Below are 25,871 nucleotides of genomic sequence, written 5' to 3' on the forward strand. Positions count from 1 at the left end.
AACAATTTTCTCCAGGCACATTAATTGTTAAGTGATTATATGATGATAAAATGACAATTTTAACTTTCATTTTTAGTTATTTTTGGTGCTGAATTTCCGTCTGAGCAAAGCTTGAGAGTTTGAACGCTTGAAAAATTTAAGACATAAATATTAGTATTGTATTTTGGTGCTTAATTTTGCTCAATAAGGGCTTATTTGATCTCATCTTGTCTTGTAAGAGGAGAAGTGTAATGCTGTGATCTGTCCTCCAGATGGTGCTGCTGTACCTCTTTGTGTCGGGTGCGTTCGGTCTCCGGCGGTGTGGCCTCAACACTCAGTGAAGACATGCTGGACATAGATGAATGCCTGCTGCTGCAGTCAGACGGCAGAGGAGAGCGACTCGGAGACTGAAAAAAGAAATGGAGACTACAGTCTATCAAAAGGTCTGCTGCTAAAATACTTTCTCTGTAAAGATTCTCCAGGTCAGCACAAAATAGTCCAGTACAGTATTTGCCTTTCTCTGTTGCTCAAGACGTTTTGCAACTTGTCAGAATGGGTTCAACGGTTGAGACATAGATATATTACATCTAAGGGGTTTGGCAGACAAAAAAAGTTTGGGAACTCCTGATCAAGAGAAATTAATCTAACTGACAATATATTTGAACAAGACATTTTAAACTCACCTCAAATCCACTTTCCCTTTTACTGGAGTCATTGTGTCTGCGCTCCAACAATGACAGAATCTACAACACAGATAATACAACATCATTCACAAAATTATTTCTTGCTGACAGTAAAACGAACAGTTTGCTCCATGATTGTAGGTGTGAGATGCCGTTAAAGGCATGTAACTCTAACCTTGGAGTTGAGGGCACAGTGTAATGGAGTCTCCTTGGCTTTGTTGTGGATGAGGGTTGAAGCTCCATTCTCCAAGAGCACCTCCATGATGCCCTCGTAACCCCAGCGAGCTGCGATGTGCAGTGGCGTGTCTCCCTTATCGTTCTGGACGTTCAGTCGACAGGAGTGGAGGTCGAAATACAGCAGCGCCTTCACACACTGAGACACACATTCACATCAAGAACGAAACATCGACATTACATACATCTCTACAGTCCATCACAGTAACAATTTTTAAGATGCAAAATAACCCACTTGTAAGCTAAATGTTTACAAGTGTATTTTCTTCTATCAAAGGGGTCATGAACTGAGAAACCAAAATTCCCTTGATCTTTTGACATATAAGAGTGAAGGGTGAAGTGAAGGGCATAAAAAAAAAAGGACTGGAAAGCAGCCAACATTGCTGCCTGTTTAGCCCCGCCCACTTATTCTACATTGCAGCCTGTTTAGCCCGCCCACTGATCTACATTGCAGCCTGTTTAGCCCGCCCACTGATCTACATTGCAGCCTGTTTAGCCCCGCCAACTGATCTACATTGCAGCCTGTTTAGCCCGCCCACTGATTCTAAATTGCTGCCTGTTTAGCACCACCCACTGATTCTACATTGCTTCTTTTGGACTGTTAAACAAAAACACCCGCCCATTGCCATTATAAAGCGTGAAAGAGCCAGGACAATTTTTAATAAAATCCGATTGGATTCATCTGATAGAAGATAGTCATATACACATAAGGATGCCTTACAGGTGCAGTAGGAGATCTTGGAAACTTTAGCCTGATAGCACTGAATACGAACATCCCACACTCCCTGCAATCGCCGTCCAAAGCCACGTCCCCTGAACGGAGGGCACAAGGACTGGAATTGAACTGCTGGGCTACATCATGTATCATTCACCGGTGAGAAAGCTTTATAGCACAGTTAGTAAAAGTACTACAATACCAGGAAGGAAGATCGGGTTGTTGATGTTTGTCTGCCATTCTCTCGCTCTGTCTGTAATAGCGTACGTGAACGCGCTGATGATGTATCCTGTCTGCGCAAACAGGGTGCTGTTTCTGAAGACAACCACCTACTGCACCTTTAAGGGTGAGTAAATCACGGGCTAATTTAAAATTTCCAGTGAACTGACATTTGAATGAAGATCCAGACCGCGTCAGTAAGAACTCGACCCTTTGTTCACATTTTACCGCGGATTCGTTTCTAAACAAGGCACAATTCGACACGGGATTTTCAGATAGACTGAAACTAAAAGGAGATGCTGTGCCAACTATACTTGATCCGACAGTAATGTTTTCATCTGTTTTCATTACGTGATCACTATTGCTTTGTCTGTTAAACAGATCGTTTGATTATGAGTATTTCTGTATTTTATACCTAAATCATAGGAAAGAAAGAAAGAAAAATAACTTACATCTTCATGCCCGTACATGCAGGCCAGGTGTAGAGGGGTGTTTCCATTGTTATCCTGAGCATCTGTGTTTGCCTTATAATGCAAAAGCAGCAGCTACAAGAGCAAACAGAAGATCAATGAAACAACAAACGAGGGACACTGTGATAAGATTCATTTTAATTATGCGAGTAATGCGAGTGATGTTGGATATTAGAAACTAGTTGCACAGTTTTGTAACTCTGTCCATCACAGCTACAAATCTACAACATCATAATTAGCATGAGCGAGGTTAAGTTCTGACCGTGACTCCCTGGAAGCCCTTCTGGCAGGAGAGGTGCAGCGGTGTGAGTGCATGATAATCGGTGGCGTTCACCACAGCTCCCTTTGACACCAGCAAATCAATCAGCAGGGACTGACCTGATCACAAGCACAACACAGGAAAACAAGCCACACCATTTATTCGTCAACTTTGTTAAAGCTACAGATTCATAAGGTAGCGTTTTTTTTAAAAAAAAAAAAAAAATACAACAAAATCTAACCCATTATAAAATACCAGATATGATGTGGAGAAAAACCAAAAACAAAACCCTAATAAAACAAAACAAACCAAAACCGGAAAAAGTAAACAAACTGAACAAAAACAAAGTAAAACAAAAACCAAACATAAACCAAATAAAGTAGTAAACAATAAAATATATATTTATATAAACAAAAACTAAACAAAAAAAGACAATACAAAACCCCAAATAAACCAAACAAAACCCCAAAACAAAATAAACAAACAAAAAACTAAACTAAATTAAGTCAATGCTCACCACAAATAGCAGCAACATGTAGAGGAGTATAGCCTTGGTCATCCCGAGAGAATGGAGTGACTATGGACGGGTCGTTTAACCTCCTAAACCAAGACAGACAAGCAAAGCAATACTTTAATAAATACTGAGGAAAGTAGGCCTACATTCAAACCGCATGTTTTCTAATATGGTCAGCCTGTGGTGGTTATCAGCCCAACACACCATTGGTATTACTGTATCAAACCGAATTCGATGGTAAAGTTGAAGAGACAGACAGTTGTGATAAAGATTGTAGCGCAAAAAAAAAATAAAACATAAAAAAATAAATAGTTTATACGATTTCAAGTCTTTTATTTATTTAATAAAATGGCTTGTATGAAGAACAGGTAAGTGCTGTCTAAAATAAATTAATGCAACATTTCAGACCACGGACCCACTTTATATTAAGTGTCCTTTACTACTATGTACTTACATTTAAATTGATCATTAGATACAACACACTTACATGTTTTTACATTTGAAAATAGCATCCAGTAATTACATCTGTAATTATTATTATTTTTTGTAGTTAAATCTCTAATTATACTGTTGACCCTACCTCCGCCCCTTAAACCTAACCATACCACCAAACCTGTCCCTAATCTTAACCGTATCCCCCCTCAATAGCAGCGAAAGTGTTTTGCAATTTAACGTGAACACAATAGGTACATTATACCTAACAATTCATTATTTTATTATTAGGTACATAGTATTCACCTAAGATGCCTAATAGACACCTAATATAAAGTGGGACCCAGATCATTTTAAAAACTCCTCTGCATTTATTGTGTGGATGATGTATATAATGTTTGTCAGCACTGACCCTGAGATGTGGCGGTCACAGGCGTCACAGGAACAGAGTGGGTGACATAACTTCCTCCCGTCGTCCTCATTCTCACTCTCGCTCAGCAAACGCTTCACCTCAGCCTCATTTCCACTCACAATGTGCTGCCCATACACACACACACACACATACGTAGTATCAATTCATCTTATTCAACATTGTATAAAATATACATGCATACATACACACACACACACACACATATATATACATATACAGGTGCAATTAGAATGTGCATATACATATATACACATATACATATACTAAATAAATTAGAATGTCGTGGAAAAGTTCATTTATTTCAGTAATTCAACTCGAATTGTGAAACTCGTGTATTAAATAAATTCAATGCACACAGACTGAAGTAGTTTAAGTCTTTGGTTCTTTTAATTGTGATGATTTTGGCTCACATTTAACAAAAACCCACCAATTCACTATCTCAACAAATTATAATATGGTGACACGCCAATCAGCTAATCAACTCAAAACACCTGCAAAGGTTTCCTGAGTCTTCAAACTGGTCTCTCAGTTTGGTTCACTAGGCTACACAATCATGGGGAAGACTGCTGATCTGACAGTTGTCCTGAAGACAATCATTGACACCCTTCATAAGGAGGGTAAGCCACAAGCATTCATTGCCAAAGAAGCTGGCTGTTCACAGAGTGCTGTATCCAAGCATGTTAACAGAAAGTTGAGTGGAAGGAAAAAGTGTGGAAGAAAAAGATGCACAACCAACCGAGAGAACCGCAGCCTTATGAGGATTGTCAAGCAAAATCGAGTCAAGAATTTGGGTGAACTTCACAAGGAATGGACTGAGGCTGGGGTCAAGGCAGTTGTCGTATTCCTCTTGTTAAGCCACTCCTGAACCACAGACAACGTCAGAGGTGTCTTACCTGGGCTAAGGAGAAGAAGAACTGGACTGTTGCCCAGTGGTCCAAAGTCCTCTTTTCAGATGAGAGCAAGTTTTGTATTTCATTTGGAAACCAAGGTCCTAGAGTCTGTAGGAAGGGTGGAGAAGCTCATAGCCCAAGTTGCTTGAAGTCCAGTGTTAAGTTTCCACAGTATGTGATGATTTGGGGTGCAATGTCATCTGCTGGTTTTGGTCCATTGTGCTTTTTGAAAACCAAAGTCACTGCACCTGTTTACCAAGAAATTTTGGAGCACTTCATGCTTCCTTCTACTGACCAGCTTTTTAAAGATGCTGATTTCATTTTCCAGCAGGACTTGGCACCTGCCCACACTGCCAAAAGCACCAAAGGTTGGTTAAATGACCATGGTGTTGGTGTGCTCTCACCAGACCTGAACCCGATAGAGAATCTATGGGGTATTGTCAAGAGGAAAACGAGAAATAAGAGACCAAAAAAATGCAGGAGGTCACTGTCAAAGAAACCTGGGCTTCCATACCACCTCAGCAGTGCCACAAACTGATCACCAACATGCCACGCCGAATTGAGGCAGTAATTAAAGCAAAATGAGCCCCTACCAACTATTGAGTACATATACAGTAAATTAACATACTTTCCAGAATGCCAACAATTCACTAAAAATGTTTTTTTTTTTTTATTGGTCTTATGAAGTATTCTAATTTGTTGTGAATTGGTGGGTTTTTGTTAAATGTGAGCCAAAATCATCACAATTAAAAAAAACAAAGACTTAAACTACTTCAGTCTATGTGCATTGAATTCATTTAATACACGAGTTTCACAATTCGAGTTGAATTACTGAAATAAATGAACTTTTCCACGACATTCTAATTTATTGAGATGCACCTGTATATTTTGTTCGTCTTAACTAATATAAGGTTTTACTTCCTGTTCTTGCGGCAGTCAAAAATAAGGCTCAAATAAGGCTATGATATCTCAGTTATCAATTACGAGAAACAGTTTTTGGTTTTGCAGGAAAGCTCTTACTAGGAGTACTAAATATAATATTTCTTCCTGTGGTGTTCACAGGAAGTGGCCAATAAAGTTGAAACTGGTTTCACAAAGAGGGCAGGCATTATAGCGGTCTCACCTCAAACAGCTGGTCTATAGATGTAGCATTCTGGGACAGCAGGTCCACCTTCTGGCTGAAGGACAGTCGATCTCCTGACCCCTGCGGAACACAGCGCACATTCACAAACATGCAGCTATGGGAGGTGTGTGAAGTATGTGTCAGTTCACATAATCTTGAATGCATGTGACTATCGAATGCACTGGGACATTTTCTCATGACCACGTGGTCTACAAAGCCACTTTTCACAGCTGAGAAGCTCTGCTTACACACTATAAACGAAAACAAACTACTAGTGGCTTTATAAATCAGGTTCAGTTTCTAAGAAATTGCCACAGCATTTCTGAGATTAGGCACCTTTCTTTAAGCCTATTGGACAAATATTGGACTAAATGTTCAAACCCTGCTGTGGTTTATCACAGGACTTCAAACCAATTGCTCGATAACAATTAAAATGATAAATATTATAAATATATATATATTTTATAATAATATCAAAGCATGAGTAATTTTAACAATAACAATACTATTCATTTCAATTTTGATACTATTTAAACTAGGAATGCACCGAAGTGAAAATTCTTGGCCGAAGCTGAACCGAAGGCCGAAAACGGATTTGTGTTTTTTCCATTTTTTTCCACCATTGCATAAATTAAACAGCCAAAATGTGCTTTTTAAAAAAATCAATTACAAAACAACAATTTCAAAATATTTAACAATGAACGTTTTTTTTTTTTTACATTCTAGCAGATATTATACAATAAATAAATTATACAATAAAGCATAATTTAACCTAAAATTAGTAAGTTAGTTAAATAATAGTTTATGGCCATTTTTGAGACCCTCTTCTTGAATAAGGCATGTATTTTTTTTACTATACAGTAAAAAACTATTTTACTATTTTTACTATAAATGCAGCCTTGCTGAGCAGAAGAGACTTTACAACAGAAAACATTACAAATCTCTATGTGTGAATGTTATAATAAATGTATTCATAGAGCTGTTGTAATTATTATTATCATTATAATCGTCTTATTATTTTAAAGAACAACAGTAAAATTATAATACTAACATTTATGAATGTTGATGGAGTTCTTACTTTTTTCTGAGCTTTTATTTTGGCAGAAACCCGCACGAAGAACTCAGCGCTTCTTTTTGTTGACAACAGTAGATTTATAAATGATTCTCATTACAAATTTGGGAAGATGTTTGTCGACGTATCACACTGTCACATGCCTTGTAAAAATTCAGACAAATGTTTCAGAGCAACTGACGTGTAACACCGTTTCAGCACAGATTTTCTTCGCGCTTTGAACCCTGGCAAACAAGCAGATAGTACTGTCAGTGCAGCGCTGTACATAACGTTCTGCAGTTTGAGGCCATTTCACAATTTCAATCATCATACAGTAACCAGCAACAACCACCCTCCTCTTCTCATCCAAGACATGCGATGCAGCACTAAACAGTCTTTCGCTGTCGGTGCTTGTTATGATTTTTGCGTCTTTCTCGGACAGATTTAAATGCTTCCACACTGCAGACGTGTTTGCTGTATTATAAAGAGTGCGCGCTTCTCACTCTACGCAGGTTGCTATTTGATTGCATCACTATTTGATGCGACTACCAAATTGAGTTATTTTTCACGGCTTATTGCACTTGAATGGTTTAAAATAGTTTTTAAACCACACAACTTTAAAAAACACATGTAAACGATAACGTTTTGTGAGGGAGCAGAGCTACAACTTCACATTGAGCTAGGGCTGGGAGATATGGCCTACAATTAAAACTGATTTGAAACACTTCACCTTGGTTACGATTATTTTATTTTTTTATATATTTTTTTTATTTGCCCTCATATTTCCCCCCATATTAATAGGATAAAAAAACGAAATAACCAACATGGGACAATTACGTCGGTTAGAGTTTCTGAATTTCCATTTCGATTTCTTTTCGATTAATCGCCCAGCCCTACATTGAGCTCAACTAAGACTGAGACGATAATCAAAAAAATCTATAGGTTAACAAATATCGACTGGTTTATTGTGTCTGCTGGTATATTGGCCACTCCTACTTGTATTACAAGGAAAAGAGCAGGGTGCACATCCTGCTAAAGCTCTCTTTTGTTCCAGTTACACTTTATTTTAAGGTGTCCTTGTTAGAATGTAACTATGCATTTAAGTACTGAGTAATATTAATGAACTACATGTACTTACTATATAGTCGGGGTTCGGATTAAGGTTTGGTTTAGGGTTTACTTGCATGCAATTATGCATAATTTATTGTTATTATAATAGTAAGTACATGTAATATGTAACAAGAACACCTTAAAATAAAGTGTTATCGTTGTTCCTTTAACCTCGTTGCAGTATTCTGAGGAGGATTCAGTCCACTAGTTGTTGGATTATCATCACTAATAGAACCTGAACCAAAACGTGACTGTCTCACTCTCAACGATTGTTACCGCAGCCGTATCTCTTACCAGAGCGCTCTGGGTGAGGTTTCCCTGGCTGATGTACTCCACCGCAGCCTCAAACGACGTGAGACAGTAACTCAGCTCATCCTTACTGGACTTACGGAAGCGGAAGTTCTTTATGTAACTCAGATTCGCCATCCTGAAGAAAATATCAGAATATTAGCATTCTGCATACACAATGAAGCTCTCAACAGACCGTTAAAGATTTATAATTAACAAGTCACTGCTCTTGTAACTGTGCTGCAGACAACACAGCACACGACTCACCAGTTAGGGATTTCTGTTTTGATTAGCAGATAGAGAATGACTAGCAGGAGATCATCAGCACACACGGCCTCAATGCTCACTGCTGAAAGACACACAGACGGTTAAATCACTGTGATGAGCTGAGTGTCTGCTACATAATGCACACACATCACAAGAGCTTTTCAGAAACTGTCAATCTGAGTGTTCAGTCCACCAAACTGCAATGCTACAGTGAGTGCTTCATGGGAAGAAATAGATGCTGGGTTTGGGGAAATATGCAAGATTTTCATCTTCAGTTTATTCAAAGTTTTGTGGCAGCATTTAAGTAACATGCGATTAAGCACAACTGCACTGTATATTCTGCTTCAGAATAAATAAATAACAGATTGCAATTCTAACCAAAAAAACTATTTTTGTTTTTTTGTTTTCCAGTTGTTTTAGTTTAATTAATGAAGGACACTAATACTTTATTGTTTGAGCATCTAACAATTCTAACAATTTTGTTGCACACTGAATGTTTAAAAAATGAATCAAAAAGTGAAAACAAACAAATCCTGTGCAAGCTGCCATTTTTGGTTCTATCTCTATGGATGAATCTCTCACAATGCATGTATGTATGTATGTAGTGTTTCCCCTAGGTTAAGGCTTTCTGGACTCCTTTTTAATGGTTAAATTACATTTTATTAATCAAAAAGCATGTCTAATTAATTAAAATCATGAAACTTAAACAATTTAACATCAATTTATTAAAAGGTTAACAAAAATTACATGTTTAGGGCCCATAGCAATGTTTTATTTTTTCCAACTTTGTTTTATTGTTACCAAATTCTGTGTTTTAGCATGTCTAATTATTTGAAAGTATAAAAACAAGTTACATTTTTTCTTACAATAGCCTGATGATTTCCCCCCTCAGAAATTCTGTGTTGTGTATTTACATTTTTAAGGCATAAAACATTAATTTAATCTTTTAATTAATGAAAATTAAACTAATTAATTTTTTGAAAAATAAAGGGGATTTGATATTACAATTAAAACACTGAAGGAATATTGTATGATTATTAATTAAAAATAAGGTTTTAATAATTTTAGTAGTAGTAACCCATTACGTACATTCTACTGAACAATAGTAATATATTTCTGCCACAGTGTCTTCAAGTTAAACCAAACTTTTATTTTGACGGGCTGCCGTGAATACCTTTACATTTCTGTGTGTATATGATATGAGGATAGTTTTACTCAAATGAAACGGTCAAATGCTCATGAAGTGATTCTCAGAACAGTTCTGAAGATGTTGTCCCCCCTATTATAATGGCAGGGGAAACATTGTGTATGCACGACTCGAATTCTGGAAATGTTGGGAGTTTTTTTTTAAATTTGAATAAAATGAAATCTAAAAGACTTTCAAATCACATGAGCCAATATTTTATTCACAATAGAACATAGATAACATTACAAATGTTTAAACTGAGAAATTTTAAACTTTTATCCACTAAATGAGCTCATTTCAAATTTGATGCCTCCTACAGGTTTCAAAAAAAGTTTGTACGGGGGCAACAAAGGGCTGAAAAAGCAAGACATTTTGAAAAGATTCGGCTGGGAGAACATCTAGCAACTAATTAAGTTAATTGACATCAGGTCTGTAACGTAAAAGGGATGTCTTAGAGAGGTGGAGTCTCTAAGAAGTAAAGATGGGCAGAGGCTCTCCAATCTGTGAAAGAGTGTGTAAAAAGATTGTGGAACACCTTAACAACAACATTCCCCAATGTCAAAATGCAAAGGCTTTGCAAATCTCATCATCTACAGTGCATAACATGATCAAAGTTTCATAGAAATTGGAGAAATCTCTGTGCGTAAGGGAAAAGGCCGAAGACCTCTGTTGGATGCCCTCAGATGACACTGCATTACTCATTGGCATGATTCTGTCATTGACATTACTAAATGGGCCCAGGAATACTTCCAGAAACCACTGTCGGTAAACACAATCCGCCGTGCCATCTGCAGATGACAACTAAAGCTCTATCATGCAAAAAGGAAGCCATATGTGAGCATGGTCCAGAAGCGCCGTCGTGTCCTGTGAGCCAAGGCTCATTTAAAATGGACTGTTTCAAAGTGGAAAAGTGTTCTATGGTCAGACGAGTTCAAATTTGACATTCTTGTTGTAAATCACAGACACCGTGTCCTCCTGGCTGTTATCAGCGTTCAGTTCAAAAGCCGGCATCTCTGATGGTATGGGGGTGCATAAGTGCATATGGTATGGGCAGCTTGCATGTTTTGGAAGGCACTATGAATGCTGAAAGGTATATAAAAGGTTTTAGAGCAACATATGCTCCCCTCCAGATGACGTGCATTTCAGCAGGACAATGCAAAACCACATACTGCAGCTATTACAAGTCAAGTCAAGTCACCTTTATTTATATAGCGCTTTTTACAATACAGATTGTGTCAAAACACTTAACAGTATCAAATTGGAGGATAAAGTGTAAGTAATGTACAAGATTATTACAACAGCATGGCTTCGTAGTAGAAGAGTCCAGGCGCTGAATTGACCTGCCTGCAGTCCAGATCTTTCACCTATAGAGAACATTTGGCGCATCATTACACGAAAAACACGTCAAAGATGACCACGAACTCTTCAGCAGCTGGAAACCTATATCAGGCAAGAATGGGACCAAATTCCAACACCAAAACTCCAGAAACTCATAACCTCGATGCCCAGACGTCTTCAAACTGTTTTGAAAAGAAGAGGAGATGCTACACCATGGTAAACATGCCCCCGTCACAACTATGTTGAGACCTGTAGCAGGCATCAAATTTGAAATGAGCTCATTTTGTGCATAAAATTGTAAAAATGTCTCAGTTTAAACATTTGTTATGTTATCTATGTTCTATTGTGAATAAAATATTGGCTCATGTGATTTGAAAGTCTTTTAGTTTTCATTTTATTAAAATTTAAAAAACGTCCCAACATTTCCGGAATTCGGGTTGTATGCATGTATGTATTTATTTTCTGTAAAGAAGATAAGCCTTTTTTAGGAGCATTGCTTACATTACTATCATGGCAATTAGCCCTTAATAAAATGATTAGGTTCAATTTAATTCTGCATAAATAAAATACAGTACAGCAATTATTATTATTATTATTATTATTATAGCAGTGTTCATTTCGTTGATGAATAATTTGTCAATTTTCGTCAACAACATTTTTTCAAAACTCTTTTTGAACGACAAAAATTATGACAAATTAGACAAATAATCTATTGAAATATACGTCAAAGAATAAAAACGAGACGAAAATGTTAGGGAGGGACGATTTGGGAAGAGATTCATTCAAAATGAATCTGCTGCATAGGAGGTTAGATGCGAACATATGAACCGGCGGGACATAAGCTAAAATACACTTGCTGCACGGTGCATAAAACGTAAAAAAAAAAGTCAATATGTGGGAGTAAGAGAAGAGCAGGCATATGGATAAATCTGACGACGCAAGAAAGAACTCAATTCGGTCCGGTTTTCTGAGCGCAGACTCTGAAGCATACACACACAGAAAGTGCGTCTCACAGTGCGCAAGTACGCTTTCACGTCGCATGAACGGAGAAATATACACAAAATGATGTCGAAATGTCCGTTTTGACGAGTACGCACATAAACACAGTTGATTCTGCTTAAGTGAACGTAAAAAGTAGGGAGAACATGTATCAGTACATTGCATCCGTGCATTCGGTTTTAAAGGGACAGCAGCCTAATTTAGTCACTATTGTCCGAGTCATTGATGTTAATCAAGCAACAAAAGAAAGACAGAAAATCACTCACTGCTCTTGACTGAATCACTTTAGTAGCCCTAAAGATTAATCTAATTTTATTTATAGAAATAAATATGTCTGCTTGAAAGAATGAAGAATATGGTAAACAAGTTGTTATAAAGAATGCATAATTAGCCTATATAACCATTGGTATTTCATTAAAAAGAAGACCATGTTCTTGTTCTTTATGAGAAGTGGTTTTATTTAATTTTAACAAAGGCATGTTGTGCGTCACCGCAGTTAAATCACAGTCTATAACGATAAAACCTTAATATCAAACCTATATAATGAGTTCGGAAATTTTAGAGAAATGCTTAATAAATGCACTAAACCCATTAGATTTTAGCCGACTAAATTTGCTGTAGATTTAGTCGACTAAAACTAGACTAAAACTAAAAACAATTCAGATGACTAAAATATGACTAAAACTAAATGGCATTTTAGTCAAAAGACTATGACTAAAACTAATTAAAAATTTGCTGTCAAAGTTAACACTGTATTATAGTGATGAGTAATATTAATTTATATTATGGTATTAATAAAATAAAATAATGCCTGGACATATTACAAAGAATTGTCAACAAGGCTAAATAAGGCATAATATGTGTGCTTAATAAAATATTTCCTGAAGAAAACAAGCACTGAACAAGATAAAAATGGACAGAACCTCTTGTGCCAGACCTACACAGTTTTTCTGTCTGCCTTCAGTGCCTTATTTTAGCAAAATTGGGAAAATGACTAAACAAGCTGCTTGACAAACATACATTAGGAGAGCATTCCTCTAGTTTAAACATACTGGAGGTGTTGTTGTTCTGCCAGGGCTCTGCCTCATGAGAACTAAAGACTGGGGTGAAACAGAGGCCTAACTGTTCGGGAATGAGCGTACGCTGTCTAATCCAGTTACAGGAGCCGTGCAGAAGCAGTCCGGTTAGCAAGAGGACATTTTGACAAACCCACACACACACACACACACACACAATGATAGAAAGGAAGGTTTGTGGTCACAACACCTGTATCTCGTCGTCTGGTTGATTGCATGATGGTTAAAATAACCTTCCTTATGCAGAGCAGTTTCTGCTGGGGAGACGTACAGATGTTCAGCTGACTCAACTCCCGCTTAGCACGAGGAATATTTATACTACATAAGAGAAAAGTGACAAATAATCACTAGATCATTTAATACTCTTGCATAGTCTCTATACTCTTTTCAAAACGCTTGTTTTAAATAACAGACATTTTGGTACAGTAATGCCAGATTTTTGTCTGTCATTTTGCATGTCTCTGTGATATTCTGGACTCAGATCCTTACTTCAATGTTAGTCTACAGCTCTCTAATAACGAACAATAGTAGTAGTGATTTGGCTTAGCAAACTTTAATTAAAAACACCTAGTGATAGAACGGCTCACCTGAACTCTGACTTCACACCAAGCTCTTTCTGCTGCAGTTCCTGTAAGGACCGTGTTGTTTTGTTGAACACCGCATCCTGTCAAGATAAACAGCACTTTAATAAAGGGAAATAATGCGTTTTACAGCAGCCATACAGATCATTACAACATTTAAATAAATAAATAATTAAACAAACAAACATTATGTAGTATAAACACACTCATTAATGTGAAAATGAGTTAATTAATGGTAAATCAGTACCCGACTTGCTTCAAGAGTCCCCACATAACTAAAGAGTAGATCATGGATGCCATGATGTATGTACATCTGAAAATGGAGGAAAGAAATGATAAACAAATTTGTCAAAGTTATACGTTTAAAAGATAGAGAACAACAAAGCGGTGCATTTTTAACTGACCTCCACTGCTTGTTTGAGTAGAGTCATTTGTATCTCCTGTCTCGCCAAAATCTTCTGAAATTGAGACATTGTACATAATAAGCTACAATTCAGTTAAGAATCAGTATTACAGTTTTTTAAAGTATTGAAGTTCATAAAACTGCTTACCAGGCGAGAGTCCCTCAACAGCAACTGAAGACATTTTGTGTAAAGGGTATTTACAGAGTCCTGAAGGATCGGGTGAGAAAAAGAAATCAATAATAAAATGACCTTAAATACAAAGAGTTATATAGAGTGTGATTTTTTTTCCTGGTAATACAATAAACTGTATCTGACTTTTGGAGCTTCTGTCTGGGCAGCATCAAGCCCTGTATTACCTAAATAAACTGATCAGAATCAAATCAAAATCTAATCAGGAGCTTGTTAATCGCACTTGAATAGAGTTTAAAAATCTGCATCAACATCCAGCCTATTAAGCCCATCCAAACCATTTAAAAAAATTTGGTAATAAGACACAAACAGTCTCAAATGTGTTCTAAAAGATCTAGTTTTTATGATGTAGTGCTACACAAAATTTCCCATTATGATGGGTTTCAAATAATATTGCAATGAGACTTAACTTCTCTTAATGAATAATCTCTGCCATCAGGCTCTGATTAACACTAATGCGGATAAAAGCAAGAAATTACGTAATGTGAAGAGTTTGTCTCACTATTTGATGTCGAAGGCCCTTCCTCTCTTGTTCCTTAAAGGAGTGGCAAAAGGTGGCCACAAACTTGTCCAGTTTTTCAGCATGGCGGCCCAAGAATTCCCTCACATCCTCGATATTCTTCAGACAGTACGGAGCAAAAACAGTAGTCAACTCCTCTGCAAAAGTTGAAGAAAGAGAAACAGAATCAAAACATTAGTCCAGCAAACAATACATTTACATTATTCCACCTCAACCTAACCAGGCATGCTGCAACAAGATGTCAATAAATCACTAATCTGAATTTTTGATGCTATTGCATTCAATGACTATCAAATTACCAGGGCTGTGGTTAGCGTCAAGGGGCCGTGCGATGCACAGTATGCTGTAGGCCTGCTCTTTCTCATTGTAGAACGTCTCCTCAAACAGGATGGGGATGGAGGTGGGATTGGGAAACCCTGCACCCAGCCGGACCTGGTTATTGTCTATAGACACTTCCTGGAAGATATGTCACAAAACACAGCTGTTCGGTTAAAGACAACATCCAGAAATTCAATTCTGATGATAGAACTTCGGTGAGATTTTATGTGGGATTTTACATACCTTTCCATCTAGCGTCTGGTAACCCTGTTCGGCAGGCTGAAGCACGTATCCGTCGAACTGAGATGCTGTAATAGAGCCCGCTGGTAAACTTCCACAACACGGCACCAGAATCTAAAACAAACATCACACAATAAATAGCAGCCTACATAACAAAACCAGCCTAGGTAGCAAAAAATCCTAACTTAGTTTAAGGATTCAGGGCTCCAGACTAACTATTTTTGCTAGGAGCACTGTAGCCCCTGACTGAAAATTTTTAGGAGCACAAGCAGAAAATTTAGGGCCACACCTTAAATGCAATGCAATCATTCATATATTTTCCCCATTTTAACTGTATTACAGACAAATGCTTTGATAATAAAGACTTAACTCATAGAGATTACAATGCGCAGTTTTTTTTTTTTTTTTTGACAAAAAAATGACAAATATGACAAATGTATATATGATATGATAAAATTACTACTGTTTTGCATTAATAAGTGCAGTTACTAAAAATATAACATTTACATTTCTTGTTTATTTCATGTTTATACACATTTGACAGTAAAGCACTCAGCTTGAGTTGGGAAGCTCACAAAATTTATTTTATTAACAGTAACGTGCAAAATCAAATTTTTATGTAGAAAAGACATATACTGTATTTTACTCTTATTAAATGTACCATTATTCTTCTATAGTCTTATATGAATATCATATAATATCATACCTTTGACGTTGCAAAGGGAACTCATTATAATATTACCGCCCCTTAATCTGTAAGTTTCTACCCATGCCGTCATTTTGATTTTGCAAGTGACAACTGTGTACCAGCTCTAAAGCCATGGCGAAAGTTTGAGCAAGACATGCTAACTGTTCTGTCTTTGGCTGCACAGATGCGCACAGAACACTATTTAGAGTCCCAGCCTCAGAGGAGACAAGAGAGCAGTGGACTTATTTACTCTATATTGCTGCTGCCACACAGATCTAGATCTAAAATAAACATTTATTTCCCAGCTGTTTACCTTCACAGACATAAATTACTGTTTTTGTAACTTATGTGTGCCTTTAACGTAAACTTGTGTGTGAATGAGAACTTAAGTTTAGTACTCCCATGCCGTGAGTGACAGCCGCTTTCTGTCCATGTGCTTCGGATGTGTGCACTCAGAAAACCATATATCATAAGTTTAAACTAACAGGCTTTAAAATGCATGATTTCAGTGCGATAAACATGACAATCAGAACAAAAACAGAAGTTTTTAGCAGGTACGAGTTGTAATGGTGCATCTCTATTCTGGAAAAGGGGGCGGGGAGAAGCAGCTCATTTGCATTTAAAGAGCCAGGCATGAAAACAGCCCGTTTCTGCTTCCACTCAAAATAGGCATTTTCAAAATTATATAATAAATGATCTGTGGGGTATTTTGAGCTGAAACTTCACAGACACATGCAGGGGACACCTGAGACTTATATTACATTTTATAAAAACGGGCATAATATGTCTCCTTTAATGCAACAACTTCTAAATTTTGCGTGCTAAGAAGGTCCTTGCATTTCACCTTCGGAAATTCACCATACAAAGGTGTAACTGCACTCTTCCTTCCTTGGGGAGTTTCGAAATACAGCTCCCCGGTCTTGTGAACTTCTTTTCTGGTGTGTTTTATCCTCTTTTTTGATATATTGTCACTAAATGTTTGTTTTGAGTTCACACAAGACGAAGCCATATTGATTTAGAACAACAAATATGGATTTAGGTGAGTAAATTATATCAAAACGTAATAGTGTTTTATCACCCTTTGATATAATGACAACTGAAATGAGACTCCAACATTCAATAAATAGTACTATTTGTTAATATTGATAGACCTAAGTCAGTGTAGTGCCATGTTTCATTTTTGTCAGGAATGAAAACAAGGCTGAGTACAGTGGGTTAAATGAATTGTACTGTTTAACAATATTCCAATTGTTCAGCCGACATAACATTGTTCCAGAATACTTTTAGTAGACAAAAACTCCATGTGATCTAGGAGCTTTATACAGTGAATGCAACTGGAAAAGACTAAAGTCTACTCCCCAGACTAATTTCCATTCATGTAAAATCTACCCTGACTAAAGTCTATTCAATTCAAGAAATATTGTTCTTTAGTCTAACTCGAAGCAGTTTATGGGTGTTAAGCAATTGACTTCAATTACACAGTATTAAGGCCTTTTCACACTGAACGCAAACAATCGGCACGAATGTTCAGCATGATGATGCTTTAGAATCGAAACAACAGATCCCTAATGGGGCTATTCACACCAGGCGTGATCATTCGTGGCACGAAAAAGCGACGATTTTTTCCCCCGTCGTTCTGCGATGAAACTGGCCATCCAATCAGATTTGAGTTAAGATCACGTGACAGGAGCAGCTGCTGTTGTACAAAAAGTTGAGAGTGGTGGTGATGTTTCCAAAACCAGTGTAAACAAACACAGACGAAGAGTATTCTGAGAGAGTGGATGCCGAGTAATAATATTTACTATTAATTCTCAGCTGAATTATGTGATCTGAAGAGCACCGTCCGTTTTTTCCACGTGTGTGAGTGTTATGAGTCAGAATGCGTTCACTCAAGATCTGTCAATCATGTAATCATATCTCTTGCCCTTCCGTATATATAAAAAAAAAAAAAAAATTGAGAAACACTTTTTTACACATGAAATAAAGCAAATGACAATATATTTTCTGTATATGTTGTTATGCAGCTCATGGTATTTATAACAATAAAGGATGTTTATGACAAATGACAACCAGGTAGCGTTCAGTCCATTAAAACATTCAAAGAGTGTGTGTCTGTCTATTATAGAATCAAAGTCCATTTTAGATCACAATCAGAAGTTCTTACAAGGACTTGATAATGGTTTAAAGTGGGGTTTGATCAAAAACAATAATAATTACATACATTCTGAAATGCAGCTTGATGCTAATTGTACCTCTAATTATATTTTCAGATGTATTCTTGTAAGCATTATGGATATTTAGTGTTTCTGATGAAGAACCAAAAGTTATTCATCTTAATTTAATGCTGCATATTGAGCAGTAAACAATGTAAAAGCCATATACGAGATACATAGGCCACATGAGGAAAAAATGCATTGCTGGTCGGCGCCACCTAGCATGCAGGCGTGAATTGGCAGAAGGCGATCAATCGTTTTGTGCTCTGTGTGAAAGCACCGTTCGTCTGCGATTCGCCTCGCACTCAGTGTGAAACGGCCTTTATACAGCAGTTGGTTTTGGTCAGTGGTTTTAATTGGTTGAGCAGTGTTCCAGAAAGTGCTGATATTCAATCCAACATCACTGGGACATTTCACTGTTACATCTCGACTTGTCAGTGCGTGGGATTTCTTTTGGTGAACCTTTCTGCAGGTTAAATTGTTACACAAGTAGGTGGTGACAAGTGACCATGTGATTCCCAAGTGATTCACTGAATTATTCACTCGACCAATTCAGATTTACCACTGTGTGTTATACCAACAAACAATGGTTGATCCTGCTTTGGCTTTGTTCGGATTAGGGATGCGCGGTATACCGGTACTGGAAAATTACCGGTATAGATTATGTTTCAAACAGTACAATATCATAATTTTGCTCAATTCGGTATTTCATACGCTGCTGTTGCGAAGTGCACCTGTAGGTGGCAGTGCTTCCCAAATTGCTCCGCAACCGGTAAACGTGACAACAGAACAACGCGATCAAACAGATGAAACTCTATAAACGCACCCAAAATTAATAAATAAAGAGAACAGTAGAAGTGAAATATGGCATTACTTTGCATTCAAAACAGGAGGCAACACATCAAACCTTTTTAAGCATTTGTCGCTTGCTCATCCTGATCTTTTCAGAGAATTAAGAGATCGACAGGTGAGTGCATCATTCATAAATTCAGATTTAATTTTAACTTCTTTATTTACAACTGATCAACGCACATACAGATGTGATGCAGTAAGCGCAAATGTGCATGTGTGACACGCTAGTACCAGTGAAGTTTTGGTCACGTAATATATGCACTTGCATTTCATACAATCGAATATTACTTGAATTTGAATTAAGCAAGAGTTTTGCTATATTAATTTTAATATCAATAATATGAAGGGAATGTTTCTGCCGCGCTGTCGACCACTAATATAAAGCAGCCGAGAGAGCGAGTGAGATTTATATTTAATGCTTTTTCTTTGGCTATCTGAGGCTGAAATCTGAAAACAATCTGAGAGAGAGAGCAATAAAAACGTGATTTTGAATGTTACTTTGATTGTTAGAATAACACTTTACAATAAAGCAACATTTGTTGCATTAATTGCGTTACTTCAGTTGTTTTGTTTTTTCCTCCAAACTCAGTCAAAATGTAACCTATATTTCCGGTAGGTTTGTTACATTTTGAGACATTTTGTTTGCACTATGCGTTTGAACTGAAAAGATAAGAAGATTTGAATATATTTTCATTTTATTATATCAGTTATATATATTTTTTTCTCCAATATCAAAATGTAGCCTATATTCCCTGTAGGTTTTTTGTTACGGTTTGATACAAAGGTAATAAGATATGAATCTGTTTTTATTATTATTATTTTAATAAAATTGTTTTCAGTTCACTTATGTTTTGAGGCTGGATATTTGTCACCTATGGTATCGATACCGAGGTATTACATTCTGGTATCGTACCGAAGCCAAAATTATGGTATCGAGCCATCCCTAGTTCGGATCTATTTTTATAGAGCGCTGAAGGATCAAATCCTAAAACCTGGAAATGAGCATCTTTGTATTTCCGCATCCATTAACCCGAAATTAAAGTTTTTTTGGGGGTTAAGAGCCTGGAATTAAAGAAGCTCAAATGAACACAAGCTCAATATAATGTTTAACTTGAGTTTTTAAACCTCTGGCAATTGTATTTAGACTTCAAAACTCATACAAGCTGAGTTTATTTGTGAAGATTATCTTGATGAAAAAATAAATAAATAAATTGTAAGAATCAACTTCTGTTGGTCACAGAACATTTTTTGCCTCAAAAGTCAGAGAAAAATCCTACTGGCTTTTTGTCGAGGTAACCAGGGTGTTGCTAATTTCCAGGTTGGCCCTCAAAAATATGTCATGACTGCAGCACTCCGTGAGTGGAGCAAAACAAAAAAAAGTTACTTTAACTTGTAAAATGTAAATAGCTAAAAATGTACTTATTGCTTTTATGCATCAATTCAATAATCAACACCACAAACAATTGTGCTGATATCCAGAACAACATAGCATGTGTTATATGGTGATATTTTAGGTAAAGTTTAAGAATTGATTTAAATTTTAGTTAAATCCGAGAGTTTGAGAATAAAGCACAATCATAATATTGTTATCATTCCTTGGATCACAGAACCTCTTCTAACATAAAACAATCAGTTCATACACACAGAATCTCTTTCTGACCACATGTGAACAGACCACAGTCACATGAATGAATACATGACTAATTATGTTCCACAAATAAATCTGTTCATCGTTTCAGTCTCCAAACAAACAAACAACATTCATTTTTGCACTGTCTGAAAGCTGTAAATGAATAGGAGTTTAAACAGTATTGCCATTCAAATATATACCACTTAAAAATACCAACACGAGAAATGTGGAAGTGAGAGACTCACAATGCCATGGAGTTCTGCCACCCTGCTGCACAGATCCGGTCTGTGTTTTTCCAGGGCCTGGTAAAAAGGGTTCTTCAGGATATTCTCATCATACACAGCCATATGTGTCCCGCACTCCAGTTCCTTAGAGAGACAGGGAGACAGGAGAGTACAAAAAGAAATGCATAAAGAGAAAGAAAGACCTGAAAATATGGTGAAAAGGAATTTTAGACATGTCAAAGTATGTGGGGGTTGAACTAAAGTGGATTAGCATTACTAACCATTTTTGCCCAGCTTACGTTTTCTCTCCTGATTGTATTTTGAACTTTAAAAAGCTCTTTTATTTTTCCATTAATCTCTTTTTCAAATATTAAACAGTGTTTGCCAAAACAAGCATGACTTTGACTTTTATGATCGTTCACACTTATGAATAGTGATTTAAACAGACCCCTATTCATAAGTATTAAGACCAAGATGAATATTCAGAACAAAAATGTGGTGCAATAAAAACTTAAAAGAATAGATATTCATGCATCTGTTCAGACCAACCAAACTATTGTTTTGTTTCTTTCTTTGCATTTTTATTTATTTTTATTTTTTAATGGAGAGGCGTTCTAATCTATATTGAAGCCTGTTTCCACCACTAAATAAAAAAAAAAAAACAGGCAAAAAAAAAAAAAAAATCACAACTGTAAATTCACATCTCGTAATTGACTTTTTTTATTCTCAGAATTGTGAGACATAAACTCACATTGCTAGCTATAGTAAGCATTGCATGATATAACCTCGCAATTCTGGTTTTCTTCTCTCAATTCTGACCTCTTTTCTCAGAACTGTGAGATATAAACTCGCAATTGCGAGTTACAGAGTCAAATTCTGAGGAAAGACTTTCTTACAATTGCAACTTTACATCTCGCAATTCGGACTTTTTGAATTTAAAAAAAAAGATGATGTAGCCACAAGTGCGAGGGAAAAAGTCAAAAAGGCAATTATACCTTTCCTTTTTAATTTTTTCATTCAGTGGCGGTAACGGCCTTCCATATTTTATTTGATTTTTTCCCATTGCACTGCGAAGCAAACAGGCCAACCAATAAGACTGACACTTTTAGTCACATGATCAGAGCTGCTAGTGTTACATACACCTTAGTAATGACATAATGCTTCAAACAACACCCTAGCGACCAGCCAGATGACACCAGCATTGTGCCAGTGAGTTTTTAAGAGACAAGCAACCATTTATCATCACGCACATTTCTCTACAAACAAACAGAGAGACACAAAAAGGCTCTCTTCCTCGCTGTCTTCTTTCTCTCTCTGCCCCATCAGATGAATTTCAGCTGAACTCATTAGGGCATCCTGAAAATGAAATTAAAAACACGTACAAAACAACGTACAGTAAACATGACCGTATCCATGTAAATAGAGGCAGAGAGACCATGAGGAGGCCAATCACTCTACAATAAGCTTTATTCAGATGGATAATGAGGAAGAAGACATTAACATTTAAAGCCACAACACATGTTTCTACCTCAGTTCGAAATTAGTCTTCATTTCATCTAAGACATTTTCGCTCAAAGTTGTATTTTTGAGCTAGTCTTGGTTCAGAATCTCACTGCAGGAATTCCCCACTATGTTCTGAGTGGGAAATAAATACAGTCTATTCTGCTCACTTCCTTAAAATGCATCTTGCATACTGTGACCAAAAAGACTATAGACTTTATAACACAAAACCTGTTAAGAACACGTTCGAGACATACCGTATCCACCCCCCCCCAAAAAAAACAGACCAAGAAGAGCATTATTTACCTATAACTATGAACTTTAAGTTTTAATCAAACAACAGGTAAAATCACACAATAGTTGCCGAAGACTCTGCCAAAGTTTTACTCACATATTTATGGTGGTTAAAGAGAGTTTGCGACACAAGAAATAATTTCATCTTCAAACCCTTCAAATGACGGATAAGGAAGAGGAGAGCCATGAAGATGAAGAGGCTTAGGGTGTCCAGGCAAAGATTAAAGAATCACATGGCCGCTCTGAGAGGTCAAGGCCAAAAGTCTGACAATATTCCAGAGTCAGGCCTCCACCCCTCATTCTGGGAATCATGGGAAGATTTCCCAGATGACTGTCTGATGAAACCCTGAAGAATGTGAAATTTGCCATGTGATCTGCTCCTCCAGGCCATAACAAACTGGGTTGAGGGGGAACCACACTCCTGTGATCCTTGCAAGGAGTTCAGTCGACCGTGTTTTCCAGTCAACATTAAACTGGGCCATGGCTCCCAGGTATTCAATACACTGGCAATGGGACATGCCTTTCCAAATAAAATGATTGAACTATTGACCCAACACCAGGTCACAGATGATCCCAACAAAACATTGATTTAAAATGACAAAACTGAAATGGGTAACTGCCATAACATTATATGACATGTGATTTACTGCCCTCAAAGGTCATTTGGCTGCACTGCAAAAAACACAAAAGTAAAATGTGGAAATTGTTGTCAATAATTTTATCAATCCTTATGTCGTTTCAACTCTGTATGACTTTCTTTCGCCTGTGTAATGTAAAAGAAGATAGGCTAATTTGAGAAAAGTCTCAGTGTTTTGTCCATAGAAGCCGACTGTAACCAAAATGTACATTGTATCAGAATGTCTTCTTTGTGTTCTGCAGAGTGTCATGAAAATTTGAAATTTACAAGTGTGAATAAATGACTTTTCATGTCTGGATGAACTTTCCCTTTAACATAGGCTGCTTTGTGTGAACCTCAATGACATGCAGAGTCCCACATGGCTCTATCTTTGGACCTCTTTAGTTTCATGTGTATATGCTTCTAATACAAATAAAGTTTAGGCACATGACACTCCAATCTACCTCTATCTCAATTATCAAGTGACTACAGTCCCACTGAACAAGTCACTCTGTGGCCTAGAACTTAAATACATAAAGCTAATGGACCTCCGAGATCACATGTGTCACTTAGCTTCTGGAAAACCACTGATCTGGGTTGCGTTTCCCAAAAGCATCATAAGCTTAAGTACATCGTACACCCATTGAAACCAATGGAGCTACGATCAACTTAGGCTTACGATGCTTTTGGGAAACGTAGCCCTGGAGAGTGTGGCTCCAACACACTTGCCTGGAAATTTCTAGCACTCCTACAGAAATTGATTACCTGGTTCAGTTGCATTTGATTGTGATTGGAGCTGAATTCTGCAGGACAGTGGCCCTACGATACCCCTGTCATAGACCATCAAGTCAAAAAAAAAAAAAAAAAAATTCCAAACATGGTGAGAACAGACCAGTTAAGACTTATTAAAATATTTTCTCATATACAAATTTCAACCCAAAATATTGGTGTCCCAAAGTATTGGTGTCCATTTTTCAACTATCCACACTAACACCCTGTATATGTATTAGTTAATGTTCACTCAAAACTTTTAAATTGCAGTCCTCCCCCTCTAATTAAATAATGCTGCTTCGCAGTAATACAGCAAACTGAAAACTGGCGATGTTTCAGTTCACAACAATCACGTGCCTCGTTGCAAATCAATATGACTACTACAACCCTTATGTTCATATTGTTCAACCATAAATACTGTATTCATTATAAACACTAATATTCGTTACAATACATACTCTAGAAATTCTTATATTTCATAAAACTAAACACAATTCAATGAAAAAATAACATCAGAAGACTCAAATACAAAACCGTCAAACCAGAACATATTTTTAGCACCTAAGTGTACATATTTATGTATATGACATGCATATGAAAGATCTGAGCATGACGCTGATTCATATCACATATAATTTATTTTTTAACACGTTACGCTTAATAAAACATGCTGTACAGACCATGGAAATAGCAACCGGAGCTAACTAGCCATATGCAAAACCTAATAAAACACAAACTGTATGGGAAAAATGATTGAGCAAAACAATATATTTGTTTATTTCTGATTCTTTGTGTATACATACACGTTTCGATGATGCAGAATATAAACAATTGCAATATGAGTGCTAACATTAGGGCTCATTTTGTGTCAGTGCCTGAGACTTGCTATTGCTAACAGCTCTAAAACAAGAGAACAACAACACTGAAGATTTAACCATAACGCAGTCATGAAAGAGGAAGGAGGTTAAGCTTACCTCATATAATTGTGTACAGGGTGGTAAAGTGGTAAACAGAACATTTACTGGAGTTTGTCAGCGAACGCAGAAACATTTCAGGCAACTTATCCTCAGCAGCACAAACTGATGATTAAACTGAAATTAGATCGACCAATCAGGGATGAACTCGATGAAGCGGTAGCCAATCACAAGGCGCCTTTCAGTTTGCCAGCGTGACAGAGGAAGCGTCTTCTTCAGGTTGAAGCAAATCTTTTTAAAATTATTTCTTGAGAACGAACGTACAGACTTAAAATGACTGAATTGTGATGATGAAAAAAAAAAAAAAGTAATAATAATAATAAATAAATTAATAAATAAAATCGTTGAGGAAATGTACTTAAATTACTTGGCGTGAACACATCAGCTCACTCTAGTGGCTAACTCTAAAATCTGCGCATTTTATTTAAAATATTTTAATTTATTTAATAACTGTTCAAATAAATCCTTTTCGTTGTAATTAGGATGGAAATGCATTGTTTGTATTATGGAGTAAAAACAAATATAACCGTCTTTATTTAATAATATTTTTTACACCTCTCCTTAAATTGTTTATTTATTGTATCTTTTATA

At 36.7% G+C, this 25,871-nt stretch overlaps 1 protein-coding gene across 2 annotated transcripts in view; it reads right to left on the reverse strand.

The window, feature by feature from the left end:
* Positions 1-25,447, reverse strand: part of ankrd27 (ankyrin repeat domain 27 (VPS9 domain)) — a 37,813-nt gene extending 12,366 nt beyond the window's left edge. The window contains exons 1-20 of one of the 2 annotated variants that reach the window (XM_058767391.1): positions 25,281-25,447; positions 21,147-21,269; positions 15,522-15,632; positions 15,260-15,416; positions 14,943-15,097; positions 14,399-14,458; positions 14,252-14,305; positions 14,095-14,160; positions 13,854-13,930; positions 13,457-13,584; positions 8,668-8,746; positions 8,407-8,539; positions 5,952-6,032; positions 3,918-4,042; positions 3,077-3,159; positions 2,563-2,678; positions 2,283-2,375; positions 838-1,035; positions 663-722; positions 267-386 (exon numbers count right to left, since the gene is read on the reverse strand). In XM_058767391.1, the coding sequence (XP_058623374.1) occupies positions 267-386; positions 663-722; positions 838-1,035; positions 2,283-2,375; positions 2,563-2,678; positions 3,077-3,159; positions 3,918-4,042; positions 5,952-6,032; positions 8,407-8,539; positions 8,668-8,746; positions 13,457-13,584; positions 13,854-13,930; positions 14,095-14,160; positions 14,252-14,305; positions 14,399-14,458; positions 14,943-15,097; positions 15,260-15,416; positions 15,522-15,632; positions 21,147-21,248 (1,998 nt within the window). In that variant the 5' untranslated portion in view covers positions 21,249-21,269; positions 25,281-25,447. Of the gene's footprint in view, positions 1-266; positions 387-662; positions 723-837; positions 1,036-2,282; positions 2,376-2,562; positions 2,679-3,076; positions 3,160-3,917; positions 4,043-5,951; positions 6,033-8,406; positions 8,540-8,667; positions 8,750-13,456; positions 13,585-13,853; positions 13,931-14,094; positions 14,161-14,251; positions 14,306-14,398; positions 14,459-14,942; positions 15,098-15,259; positions 15,417-15,521; positions 15,633-21,146; positions 21,270-25,280 lie in introns of both variants that reach the window. The other variant, XM_058767390.1, reaches the window with a different exon arrangement.
* Between the last annotated feature and the right edge of the window lie 424 nt (positions 25,448-25,871).

The sequence above is a fragment of the Onychostoma macrolepis genome, chromosome 25, assembly GCF_012432095.1.
Source record: "Onychostoma macrolepis isolate SWU-2019 chromosome 25, ASM1243209v1, whole genome shotgun sequence".
NCBI lineage: Eukaryota > Metazoa > Chordata > Actinopteri > Cypriniformes > Cyprinidae > Onychostoma > Onychostoma macrolepis.